General features: G+C 40.7%; 1 protein-coding gene across 1 annotated transcript in view; it reads left to right on the top strand.

Annotated features, from left to right (window-relative positions):
* Positions 1-546: 546 nt before the first annotated feature.
* GTF3C1 (general transcription factor IIIC subunit 1) overlaps positions 547-13,658 on the top strand; it is a 41,594-nt gene continuing 28,482 nt past the window's right edge. Inside the window, exons 1-11 of the mRNA XM_035889129.1 lie at positions 547-557; positions 727-936; positions 1,112-1,288; positions 2,131-2,274; positions 2,857-2,953; positions 3,043-3,166; positions 6,630-6,788; positions 7,441-7,556; positions 9,119-9,440; positions 11,213-11,424; positions 12,161-12,300. Coding sequence (XP_035745022.1) covers positions 547-557; positions 727-936; positions 1,112-1,288; positions 2,131-2,274; positions 2,857-2,953; positions 3,043-3,166; positions 6,630-6,788; positions 7,441-7,556; positions 9,119-9,440; positions 11,213-11,424; positions 12,161-12,300 — 1,712 coding nt within the window. The remainder of the gene's footprint in view (positions 558-726; positions 937-1,111; positions 1,289-2,130; positions 2,275-2,856; positions 2,954-3,042; positions 3,167-6,629; positions 6,789-7,440; positions 7,557-9,118; positions 9,441-11,212; positions 11,425-12,160; positions 12,301-13,658) is intronic.

Raw genomic sequence — 13,658 nt, 5'->3', positions numbered from 1 at the left:
CGCTCGGGCAGGGCTCGCTCCGCTGCTGGGGTGACCCGGGCCTGGCTCTCCAGCCGCCCCGCTGGCGGCCCTGTCCCCGCTCTGGAGCCGTTCAGGTTCGGCTGAAAGGGGCGCCTCGGCAGCTGCCTGAGGGCAGGCAAGGCGGAGTGTGGTTCTGAGGCCCGTTATTTAGGAGACCTCTATAGGAGCCCTGGCTAGAATTCTGTTCCAGTGGCCATTCACCACTTCGGTACAAGCAGTGTTTGTTGTCATAGAATCATAGAATCACTTTGGTTGGAAAAGCCCTTTAAGATCATCGAGTCCAACCTTTAACCTAACCCTGCCATCCCACCACTAAACCCTGGCCCTAAGCACCTCATCTCTCCTTCTTTTAAATACCTCGAAGGATGGTATTATGTCCCAGTTCATCAGGGCAGGGGTAATTCTTGATTTCCTTTCCTGTAAACTAATGGTTTTACATGTTTCTTTTATTCCCACTTCTTCAATATTCTTGAATTTCTGAAGATCAAAAAATGTTTTCCCCTCCTCCTGCCTCATACACTCCGCATGCTGATAAGGTTTGGTCATACTCCAGGAGTGTTTTTCCAGTTTTGAGGTTTCAGAAGAGTTTCATTGTCCCAGCATATTTCGTATCACTCATATTTCAGCATTGTTTGTGGCAGTTTTGTATTTCAGTTCCAAATTCCCCTTGCTTGATTAAATGTTGGCTTTTTGCTTTTATTTCAGATATGAAGAAATAGACCTTGAAACAGGAATACTGGAAACCAAAAGAGATCCTGTTCCTTCAGATGATATTTATCCTGTCCACATGATTTTGGATAATAAAGATGGCATACAAGGTTCCTGCCAGTATTTTAAGGAGAGAGTAGATATCACTGATCAAATAAGGAGGAAGGATTTGCAACCCTGTTATACTTACACAGAAGCAGTTGAAAAGTGAGTGAAATCCTTATATCTGGCATGAAAAGATTTTTAACTTAAGTTTTAAAATTTAGTCCTCACTCAGTTTGTGCAGATTATATCAAGAATGGTGTTTGGGGGGGGGGAAAGTGATTGCTCTCTGTTTTTATGGAACTAATAATAATTTATTACTTTCCATTCTGTTTCTTAGATGGGGCGAGAAACTAGTCATTGTTGCTTCCCAAGACCAGCGTTACAGAGCTTTGATAGGCTGGGAGGGGGACCCCGACTTAAAACTCCCTGACTTCTCCTACTGTATCTTGGAGCGTTTAGGCCGTGCTAGGTGGCAAGGAGAGCTTCAGAGGGATCTCCACAGTGGGGCTTTCAAGTAAGTTTTTGTCTTGCTATGTGAATTAAATCAAAGCTTACAAGTTTCCACTCGTTATTTATAAAGATCTGTTCCCTTAAGAATTCCTGTGTATTGATTTAAACTCGTATCTGTATTGGTAGTGTCTCGTCCTTACTACCAGGAGCACTTGGTTCTTGGAGCCTGTATTTCTAGAATTATACTGGTCTCTTCCTTGAGCTCATTATATTTCCTGATATTTTCTCATGGAACCAGAGATTGGCTGTTGGGTCAATACACAAGTTTCTAATCTTCAAATCTGAGCAATGATTTTAATTTCCTTTTCTAAACTGCTGAGTAAGCATCTTATCCTGCCCAAGATCTGAAGAGATTCTTGGATGCCCACCCTTTGTCCCCAGAATTTGCCCTGTGTGACATCTTCCTCTGTGTGACCTGAACGGGAGCCTGAGTTACCAGCTCCCAAACTAGGCCGTGTATTTGGTTGCTGGAGGAGCATTACACAGCCCCTTAGGGAACGTCTGGGTTTGCATTGCAGTGCTGGAGAATATGAGCTTTGCTGTTAAGGATTCACTGCTTTTAGGAGACGAAGCGTATGCAGCTTGCAGTCCACACCGGCATTGGTTTTTGCCACTTAGGAAGCTCTTTTAGGTAATTAAGCTGATGAGGGCTATGAAAATCAATTTCACAAGTTATCTTAATTTTGGTGCTTCCTAATTTTGAGATTGTCACTTTGAAAATTAACATAATGAATGTCGCTAAGACCATAGGTAATTTAGGTTAAGTGTTTGGGGATACTGGATAATTAGAATTCATTTGCAGAAGTTCCTACGGCTATAGATATCTTGCCATCTTTTTTTTTTTAGAGTGGATGCTGGAAAAATTCATTATCACCGGAGAGTACTGGACAGAAACGGTCTCATAACGATGCAGTCCCATGTCATAAGACTACCGAGTGGAGCACAGCAGCACTCAATTCTTCTACTTCTGACTCGCTTTCATGTTGATAGGTATGGGCCAGTCAGATGTTTTCAAGATCTCCTGGGTAGGCTGTGACCCTTTACTATGATGAAAGTTTGCTCTGCTGTCACAGAACCATCAAATTTCCCTGGAACTGACCCTTCTCAATTTCTTTAAAAACTCCTCTTTCAGCTGCTGGACAGTTAAAGCTTACTTGTCTTGGAGCTGTAAACAATAGCGTATTCTAGTGCCTGTCAGCTGCCTACATAAGCCTAACTCTTCTTACTGTAGCACAAATCATTCTGTTAATTCTGAGTGTCCTCACTTCAAACACCTTTCTAACAAATTTTTCTTGGTTTGCTATCTTATTTGTGATTAGAACTTGGTCCTTCTGTGGATTGCCAGTGAAGTTAGCCTGGGCTTAGTCACTGTTCCCTCAGTTGAGGTCTCTTCTTAGTGGCAAATTCTCTCACATGCTATTCACAGAAGGAAGAGAAAACTGTAATTCCTAAAACAATCTGAGAACACTTCAGCATGCTTTCTGTAGTGACTGACATCTTGTGAAAGTATAACTCGTGTTTATAAATGTATATGCATGCTTACATGTAAAATAATTTTCTTTTCTTGGTTAGGAGGAGCAAATATGATATTCTGATGGAGAAGCTCTCAAGTATGCTAAGTGCTCGTTCAAACCAGATGGAAACATTAGGAAATTTGAGGGATGAATTGGTGAGATTCATTACTCTCTCTCAAATTCTCCCTCACGTAGAATCTGGATGATTAGCTACAATGACTTTTGCCATTTCACTTTGCATTAGGGTCTTTGTGAGAGAACTTTCAAACGTCTCTATCAATATATGATGAATGCTGGCCTAGCCAAGGTAATATCCGTCCCATTACAAGATGTACACCCCAATGGAGGACCCTACAAGACAAAGAAAGGTAACTAGAACCATATCTTTGCTTTCTTTTTTTGTAATTACATTGATGCCATTCTACCTATAAGCTTCAAATCTTAAATTAAAAAACACTCAAGTGAAAAATCTGTCCATGCAGTTATGGGGAGAAATGTGTTGATAGAGCTAGAACACTGCAGCCCACTTGAATTAAGCGTTTGTTCTAGGTCTTTAAGAAATGGATGCAGGCAAGTTTGTTGTATATCAGTGTAAGCTCTTTCAGTGGATTGTGACTCCTAGTAAGACTGCTCAAGCCAATACAGAGAGTAGGGACACAGAGCAGTCTGCTGACCTTGCGGGTTGAAGTTGAAGGACAAGTAAATAAACTTGACAGAAGTATATAAAAAGTTATATAAAACAACAAAAAAAAAACCATTATGAAATAAGAAGCTAAAGAAGCAGACTATCTTAGTTATGGCTTTTGCTGAAATTATGACTTCTGCTGAATGTCATCAGGATGCAACATTTCTCTGGGAAGTTTCATATCAAATTATGAAAGTAAGCTTCTACAGTGCTACCTTGCAATTCTTTAAGTAAGCAAGATAGCCAACTAGTACGCAAAAAAGCCGGTCTACTGAGGGATAGTTTAATACAAAGTTAATAGGTTTGTAAGAACTGCTGATAACTTCCAAATATGTAGTGGAAAGGCAAAGAGCAAAACTGTGTGAAGAAAGGGAACAAAAAAAAGCAGGTACTCTCAGAAAAAGATGCAGGTGAAACTTGCGTGGGGAAAAAACTACAAGAAGTAGTAATAGAAAGTGTGAGGAAGGGTAGTATCACCAATGGAATCCATGCAGTGCTTAAGGAAATCTAAACCAAGTTTTTAATCACAGAAAATCCTGAGGCAGATTTGCCAGGGTTAAAAAGAAAATAGTTCCAAAAGATGAACAGTGTGTTTTTCAGAGATGTAGTGATCTGTTTGTGGGGAAGAAAAACCGATATGAACTAAACATTGCAAATTATGTAGTCTTTGTGAATAGGAGTGATCATAAAGGAAGAAGTGAAAGACCCAATAAAAACATGAGAATTTGAGGAAGACAAAAGTGAATGCCAGTTACATGAAGTTGGATTAAGGCTCTTAATAAGACAACAAATTCCTTCAAATCTTTTAAGTCTAGGGGAAGGAAATCTCTCTGTGTTATGGACAAAGAGAGGCAGTGTGAGGAAGTGAAGAGTAGGTACAGCATCTAGCACAGTTCAGAGAGAAATCTCCCACATTCTGCTGAATAACTAAGGGAATAATTGAATGAGTTAATTTGTGATTAAATACACAGGTCCACCTCCTTCCCATAGGAATGTCAGAGGGAGTTCTACACAGGAGAATTCATTTATGCTTAGAGTTTCAAGAAGGCAGTGGAGATCCTCAAAAATATTCTAGAATAGATCAATATGCGCTAAAATATACAGGAAAAATTATCATCAAACTCTTACAAACTATGTATTGTACGTAGTTAATGTAGTTCTGGTTTGAGCAAGTGTCTCAACGTACAGTGGCTTGTGTGACAGGGCTACAATGCTAAATGGTGTGACTAAAGGTCATTGACAAAACCCTAGATTCTCTCTTACACCGTCTTTGAGTAGTATCACACCAGGTTATATTTCTTTACACTGCCTCACACTGAATTACGTTTCAGAGATGTTCTAATGAGCTGAAGATATTTACAAATGAAACCCAAAAGACTTGATAATATTCCTAAAAGACAGAGTTTCTAATCAGTAGTAAAAGCATCTGACTTCCAATTAAAGTGTTTCTTTGGAAGACAGGAACATACAAGTCCATTTATAAATCTGGTGGCAATCCGCAAGGCAGCAGACATTTCGTGTTTTGTCACAGATTGGCACAATGGCAGCTGCATTTACTGAAGTTTGACATGAAAAATGCCACCTGGTGAATCTTTCACTTGAATGATAATTCCATCTTACAGACGTAAAAGCTGAAAATCCACATAAATACCTTTGGAAACACTAGGTATTAAACTAGGATGCATTAATAATAGCTGATTTCCATCAGAGATCAAGATAGTTTTATCTCTGGAGATACACAGGAAATAGAAATATGTGGGACACACTGAGGATGAAACCAGAGCATCTGCTATGGGAAGCACATTATTGGGCAGCAGGAGCTAAAGGAAAAATAATTGGTTGGGTTTTGTGGTTTGTTTTGGTGTTTTTTTGTTTTGTTTTTTTTCTTCAAATACTGCTTCAAGTGAAAATTAATGGGCTGTAGAAACACAGAGGATGTGATAACAGTGTCTGCAGCCCTATCAAATTGTCAATACTTAATTACTATCTTAATCAGTATCTTAGGGTACTGGCAGGGAAAGGATTCAGACTGAGGAAAAAGAATGGAATCATCTGTCCTGGAGCTCAGTCACATGATTCAGTTACTGTGGATTAACTTCACGCTGTCTAGGCTTCAGTAACTGATCATATATATACACATAAGGTAAAATTCATTAACTGAAACCTTAATGATTTCAGCTAAAGCTTTCACCTGGCGTTTTTCACAGCAGGGCTGTACTAGAGAAGTAGAGATGGCTGTCAATGTTCCCACTCACTGCTGCAGGATGAACTGGCTACTTCTGCAGTAGCTGCTGAATCACTGCAACTTTATAAGCTGGCAACATATAGTAACCTAGTTCTGGCTTACCACTGGTCTCTTAAATTGTTCAGCTCTATCCCCACTGTTCCGTGAGATCCCTGAAGGATAAAGTAGGTGGAGAGTTACTACAGCACAGCCAACATGCATGCATACAAATATAGAAGAAAGTATTAGGACATATGATTAACTGACAGGTTTTTAAGGTCCTGGGATTTTAAAGTTTTGGGAACTGGCAGCAGCACCTGATAGGGCCTGCCAACTGGTATCTGCTGTGATCACTTACTGAGGAAAGGCAATCCTGCGTTAAGGAACAGTTTTGCAACCTTATTGTATCTTCAGATGTGTGGTTCTCTTTCATTATGCGATTTGCAATTATAGAAAGTAAAAAATGCTTTGAGTCTGTAGAAGGAAAGAAGGGAGTTTATACCCAGTGAGTGATCTCGCAGTCAGATACGTGTTCTGAAGGTGTCATACCTTCAGCACTACTTCTGTCATTGATTTATTTGTACTGTTGAAATTTCTCCTGTTACTGCAATGCTTTCCACTCCACTCATAAATCACTGGGTTGGGCGGTCCTCATGTTGACCCAGTCGTAAAGGTTGGGAGCGCCTCAAAAATTCAGCTAGTCAGTATTCTGACAGACTCATGCATACTCAGCCAACCAAATGATTCCATGATAGGGAAAAGCTGTTGCAAACTGTTCCTAGAAGCAAGCAGTTGTCCTTGGTCTGTTGTGTTCCCCATTGCCCTACTACTTCCTCGCGCTGCCGATAGGAATAAAATTGTTTAAACACGCGCACACGCCCTGCATTTTGTTAAGAGTTGTTACTAACATTCATGTTCACAGGGACTGATGTCATGGTCCGTTGCCTTAAATTACTGAAGGAATTTCGGAAGAAAATGGAAGATTATCATGATGATGACGAAGAAGAGATCATCACAAAAGCTGTTCAGCCTGTGGATATTGTCTGTGAAAGGGATATGCTCACCCAGGCTTATGAGCTAAGTAGGTGATGTAGTAAGGCATACTAAAGATTTTTCCCATTGCCTTCTTACTCCTTGTATGTATAAAATAAAGGTATATATTGTGGTAGGGTTTTTTAAGTTTTGATTGCTTTTTATGGATCAGAAAGTGTCAATTTTTCATGGAAAAGATGCGCTTTATGTTCAGATTAGACTGGAGCTATAGGTGCTGCCAGCTGTTACCCTGCCCCCGGAAGCTTATTGACTTGAATACCACCAAAATAAGACAGCATGGTAGAAACAGGCCATTGCGGTGGGATGAGAAAAGATGATGGAGGAAATACTGTTCCTCCTTCTTCTCCTACCTCTTTTCCTTTCATAATGGAGAAATGAGTATCTGACTGTGGAAAGCTGTTGGGTAAAATTCACCCCTGCTCTTAATCTGAGACTATCACCCTCAAACCTCATTCTGCTGGGGCACTGCTTCATGTAGAACTGTGGTTTATGACAGGATTTGACTGTGTATTGTGTATGTCTGTGAAAATGTCTTTAGCTGTTAGTGGTGAATGTTAAATTTTATATTCTGGCATTTACAGGTGATCAGAGCAAATAGGAGTGTATATACAAATGTATGCATATATAATTTGGTCAGATTATTTATCTGAGATATTTTCTGGTTTTCCTGTCTGAAACAGTTGAAAGTAGGGGAACCAAAGGTATTTCTCAGGCAGAAATTCGCTTGGCTATGAATGTGGGGAAGCTAGAGGCAAGGATGCTCTGTCGTCTTCTGGAGAGGTACAAAGTTGTCAAGGTAAGGTTACAATAAAATAATTTGGATACTTACTCAAAATGGACATACAGTTGTGGTTGCTGTGGTAGTATGTCATAACACTGTTAACCTCAGGCCATAGAAATGGTGGGGATTTGAGAATTGACAGTGAAAGAGTCCTGGTAAGATTGAAGAGAGTATGTCTTCAGTTGAGGAAAAGGTATACAAAAGAAGTGTTCAAAAAGTGTTAAAATTTTAATCTACTGTAATCTGAGGACTAGGACTAGTTTTTGGAATGTAACATATCTGCTCTTCTAGCATATGTTTTTCTTTATTGTCTCCTGGTGAGCTGCCTTTGACACTTAATAGTTTGCTGGACCAGATGTACAAGTATTTTACATTTTTTGTGATTGGGTGCTTAAGTAATAAAGATCGTGGGGGAAAATGCACATGGCCCCACATTTGCTGTCTGTGTCGAGTGCACGTTCTGGTGATCCGCACCAGCAGGTGGGATTCTGCTGACCACACCGCTTCACAGCATTCTGGAGAAACGCTGTTCCCCGCACCATGAAGCAGGTCTGCCCTCCAGAAAGGCAGGAGGCAGAGAAACGAGCCTCAACCCTGCTTCACGTGGCCTCACTCACTTACCTAAATTGTTCACTGTAATCAGTGGTAACCCAGGTGACCTGGGGGCTGGTAACTTATGGAGATGAGTGTAAATGTCTCTCAACTCAAAATAGGCACTTTGCTTCATTTTTTACTGTAAGACAACTTCTATTTTGCAAGATCCTGTACTGTAGGATTTTGTCAAGACCCTCTGTACATGTAAAATCATTAGTCTACTTTTGAAAATACCAGTACATTCTGGGAAAAAAAATTACTTTAATAGAGGTCTTGGTGATTAAACTGCTTATTTCCAGTTATTGAAATATTGTTTTTCACTTCCACAAGCTGAACAAAGTCAGCTGTCATTCCTTGCGTGCACCCACCTGCCCCTTTCCACAAAGGTGGGGTAGTTGCCATCTTCTCTCAGCAGAGAATTTTTTTTTACCAAGATCTTGTCATTTGGTAAAAAGTTCTGTAGAATTAAAACCAAACTAACTATATAAACCATTGGAATATCTAAACATACTTTTCCCTAAGTCAACTGTGAAGATGAAATCTTCCCTTATTGATAGGCTAAGCGTTTGAGTTTCTAGATACTTGAAAGCACCTGTTGTAGTAGCCAATCAGCAGTTCTACTGAAGTCTGATTCACTCTGGTAATTTCTACATGGCAGTTATTTTCCTGAAAAAAACATTATTTCTAGTCTCAATACATACATTTTGTTCTTAGACTTTTCTACATCCCGCATACTGTAGGCATTTCATTCTAGTATGCAGTTAATGCAGATTGATTTATTTTTCAGGCATGGTATTTCTTTCGATTTCTGTATGTTAAGGTTAGTCAACATTTTTGTTATTTAGAAGGAAACGGATACTAACATGATGTCTTTTGATGTGAGGAGAGAACAGTTAGGAAACTTTCCCATGGTTGATGCTGGAGAACAGACTGCAAGAGTGGAGAAGGAAGGTGGCAAAATAATGTTCCAACTCTTTCCGTAGGGTTTTATGGAGGATGAAGGTCGGCAAAGGACAACAAAGTATATTTCATACATTTTTGCAGAGGAGAGTGATTTAAACCGTCAGTTTGAGAGAGAGAAGGCTAGGAGTGAGCAGTTAGCTACGGTTACTTTGGCTCTTGTGCCAGAAGATTCCCCACCTGTGGAAGATGTGTCTCCTGGAGAAGATGATGCTTTGGTCTCAGAGTCTGACAATGAAGAAGGGAAAGATGTCAAGAAGAGAGGAAAAGGTCAGAAGGCCAACTCTGGTTCTCTCCTGAAATTAAGTTTCCAAGAGGACATCCATCAGTCAACGCCGGCTAAAGGTAGGTCATGATTCTGAAATTTGGAAAGAACCTTGCATTTTTCTTATGGGTCCTTTATTAAAGAAAAAAATCTTATGTCCTTAGCTTCCCTTAAGGATTTTGATCATATATTTATTTTTACGCTTATTTGCTTATTTCCATGCTTTTTTGATATTCTCTTTCTACCAAAAGCATTATGTTTTGGAATATGGTAGGCGTGGTAGTCTCTGGAGATTCTTAGGGCTGAAGTGTGCTCTGGTGTTTGCGTGCGCCAAAGAACATTTCTGACTATCACCAATCACTGGGATAGTCTGCATCTCCTTACCCCTGTGTCATTTTTCCCCCTTTCCCCATTTCAAAGGAAATGGGCTCACACGCCTTGCTTCTTGGATATTCAGTTATTTTTCTGGTGGCTTGAAGAGCTGAAATGAGTCTGCAGAGGGTCAGATGAATTCCCAAAATGTCGCAAGGAAAGGGGCAAGACTGTGGCTAAAACTGAGCGTAATGGGGAGACCACAGCAGCCAGCAGTCAGGTTGGCTCAAGCTGCTGAGAGAAACAGCATCCTTGGGTAAATTTTGTACCTGCCTTGGATGTTCCGTGATGAACTGACAAGGCATCTGTCATGGACTCTGTTTTTCAGAATATCTTACAGCTCAGGCTGTGCCCATCAGAGAGCACCATCATGGTAGAACTTTAGCTTTTAAAGTCTTTGAAGACTTCATAAGGGATTTGAACACACTTTGTGTTTCTTGAAATACTTTATTTCTTCCTCACTAAAAGAAAAAGGAGGGCTGTGCCTCATTAAAACGCACCATTTCATTCCATTGGGTGTGTAAATGTCACCCTAGGTGTGGGAAATAGCACAGGAGCTGAGAGGCCAGCCAGTTAACTTTTTTTTTAATTGTAACATATAAAAATTCTTCCCCTTTTAGTGGTGGTTATTTTCAGTTGGAAATGTCTGGTATTGAGCCTTAGAGTCTGTGCAAAATGTATTTGTTCATGTACTGATCCAAACCTTCAAGGGGGATGAGTTTAAATAGAGTAATGCTGACTTCTTGTCTGAAACCACATAAGATGGTAACTAACTACTTTCACACAATCATAGGCTTGGGAGGACTTGACCCACAGCCTTACTCACCTAAGCATATCGTAACCAAAATGTCTTGTCTCCTGAAGCTAATTGCTTCATCTTTTTCTTTAGTTATTTGGGACATCTTAATGTGAAAGCTACCAGCCTTTTGGGGACATATTTAAAAGAGGATATGGTGGTTTATTTTTTTTATTTTCACTATTTGAGTGTTCACACAACTTGTCTGCTAAACTACAAGGGAGGAGAGGAGAACAGATCTCCATTTCTTAGGTAGGTTATCTTTGGAGTAATACTAAATCCTTGTTCTCATTCCACTTTGAGTCAGAAAGTCAGGTTTCTGGCAGAACTTGAGAACCTGTGTGACAGAAACTCTCCTTTCTTCAGACAGCAGTTTCTAGATAAACTAATCTGGCCCTTCACGGTCTTCTAAGTCTGCATATGAAATGGCTTCTCCATGGATAGAATTATTTGACAACAGGGAGTTTGCTTTTTTTAAACTTCACTTTTGGAGGCTGAATGCAGTCATTCATGATCAAACCACTGCTTCCAGCAGGGTAGAAGAATATGTGAAAATGTAGCAGAATGCTTTTAAGAACAGTTACCTGGGTAGATGGGGAAGGGCCTTTTATGGAGAGAGAAGCTGAACATTTACAGGAGACTGTGAGAGCAGAACAATTACAAGGCTGCTTGCTGTTAAACCAGGCTCAAAGCCAACACCTGTGAAGTCTCAGGGGAAGAAGCTGCCTTCCCCTCAAATTCTTGAAGAGCCCGAAGAGCTCCCAGACAGCGTTTTGGGGGAGAGTTCTGCTTTGGAAACTCTAAAGCAGGAGCCCAATCTTTCCACCTGTGCTCATGCCACTGATGAAGATGGGGATGTGGCTGTGGTTGAGGAGGTCAGACTCGAAGACCCTAAGGTAAGATCACATGTCTTAGTATTTTCTTGTTGGTATGGCTGTCTGAGCTAAGTTACGTATTTTTACAGCAAAGCTTCAAGCTATTGTTTTTGTATCCATTATGAGATTGTTTTGAGTTTTTAAATTTAATTTCAAAGTACATTGATATTTTGGCTGCATTGAAAATTATTCTAGGAGATAGGGAGGTAGATGTCCAAAATACAGTTCTGGGTTAGTTCCCTGGTGCTCTCCAATTTCTTTGTATTGACTTAATGCGTGTCATTACTTAATGTCTGTCTGTGCAAACAAGTGCTGAGTATCATTTGGCCTGTCTGCTCTAAACCAGGAGGAACAAATGGGTTTTGACATGAAAGCTGTGTAGCCTCACTGCTGCAGGACTGAGCATGGGACACGAATCCTTTCTGAGAGACAGGATAAGTTGGCTTGGACTCAGCATGATGTTAAGGCAGTTACCAGCTTTCTAGGCCAAAACTCTCAAGTCCAAATGGCTCAGAACATGGGATGGGCAGAGAACATCATAAATCTCTGCATCTACCTGCATGGAAATCATGGTTTCTGCCTTGGTTCCCTCCCTGTGAAGAGGATATAAAAGATAATCCTCTTCTGAGTAGCTCATTACAAATAAATACAACAAAACTCTGAATTCCTCAGCTGCTACTGTGTGAGGAACCAGCGTTAGGCTGAAGTCATTGAATAGTTCATGTAAGGTTTTTATTTTGTCCATACTGTGCACTAGAAGACCTGTGGCCAAAAGAAGGAGAAGCGTTCCAAAGCTACAGCAGTGGAGAGATCTCACGAAACGTACAGGCTGCTGAAGCGCCGAAATCTCATTGTGGAAGCTGTTCGAAACCTCCGGCTAATTGAAAGCTTGTTTACGTGAGTCTGTCTGAAAATGGGGTGGGGGGCGGGCCTGATGCATTTTGGTAGAGCAAGTGCCTCTTTAGCTTATTCCACTGGTGGCTTTCCTTGTCCCTGATGGCACTGTATGCTATAATGTCAGCACATGGACAGGGGAGGGGTTGCAGTTATACTGGATCTTAAAAATGAATCAGCCGTTCGGAAGCAATAATAGTTCTGTACAGATAATTATACAAGTGAATTTTTATGCGGTGATGTCCCATAAACAGAGATTAGAGACCTCTTTTTCTTCCTTTCACAGTGTGCCAGTAAAATATAGCACTTCCTTGCTTGAGGATTCTTTCATCTGCCTAAGTTTTATTTCTGTATGGTTTCAAAAACAGTTCCCCTGCTATTCTGCCATTCGTTGTGGAGACTCTTATCTTCATGTTGGTCATCACTGCTCGCTAGCATTCTAGCGGGGTGCTGAAAGCTTACTTTCTTTGCAACTTTATGTGGGATGGTTTTATGTCACCTCATGACTTGCCTTGCCTGTACCAAAGATACTTCCCTGAATGTTACAACATCTTTCAGCCTTGTAAGATTCACCTTCATAGAGAAATGGAAATTCTGGTCCTCTCCTGGAGTCCTAGCTTCCAAATTAGCAGGGCTCTGTTATGGCACAATCAGTCTTCTGTGTTAGCACATAAGATCCTGGCATGAAAATACATGCAGGGCTGCTTGATACGGGAATTTAGTAAGAAATCATGGCCTTATTCTCCTCTGGTTTGAGAATTTTGAAACCTTCTGTCACCTAGTTCAATCGCAGAGCGTTGTGAAACTAGAGCCCTGTCTTCCAGCACCAGCTTCATCACTGATCGATCTAGTCACATCCAAGTGCAGGCTCAGAAGATATTTCAAGTCTCAGCTGTCCCCTTCAGTAGCTTACTGGTTCCTCCAGCACTGGTGAAAGTTCTGCCCCTCCCCAGTCTCTGCCAAGGAAATTTGCTGGTCTCGTCACTCCAACTACGTTAGTTACCAGGATATTCTTTTTCAAAAGCTAAAGTCCATGTATACATTCACTTTATACATTCAGATTCACAGCTCTGAACACCACTCTGTAAACTCTTTCTGCCCCAAGCTGAACTGAGCTCACAAGTGGACATACAAACTGCAAATGTGTAATCACCACTTAAAAAAGCTGTAGGTTTTCCTGACCTTAGGAAGGCTGCGTTCACAATTGCACTATAGCCATATGCAGAGAAATCTGGCGTTGACAGTTTGCTGCCATCAGAACAGCAGTCCTCCTAAAAAGGGTAAGTGTGACTGCAAAGCAAATAAAGCTGAAATTTAAAGCTAAGTTACCAGTTATCTACAGCAAAATGGAAAAGTGAGCA

This window comes from Egretta garzetta, unplaced genomic scaffold, assembly GCF_000687185.1.
Source record: "Egretta garzetta isolate BGI_Z169 unplaced genomic scaffold, ASM68718v1 scaffold42, whole genome shotgun sequence".
In the NCBI taxonomy this organism is placed as follows: Eukaryota; Metazoa; Chordata; class Aves; order Pelecaniformes; family Ardeidae; genus Egretta; species Egretta garzetta.
This window is presented reverse-complemented; position numbering and strand designations above follow the sequence as displayed.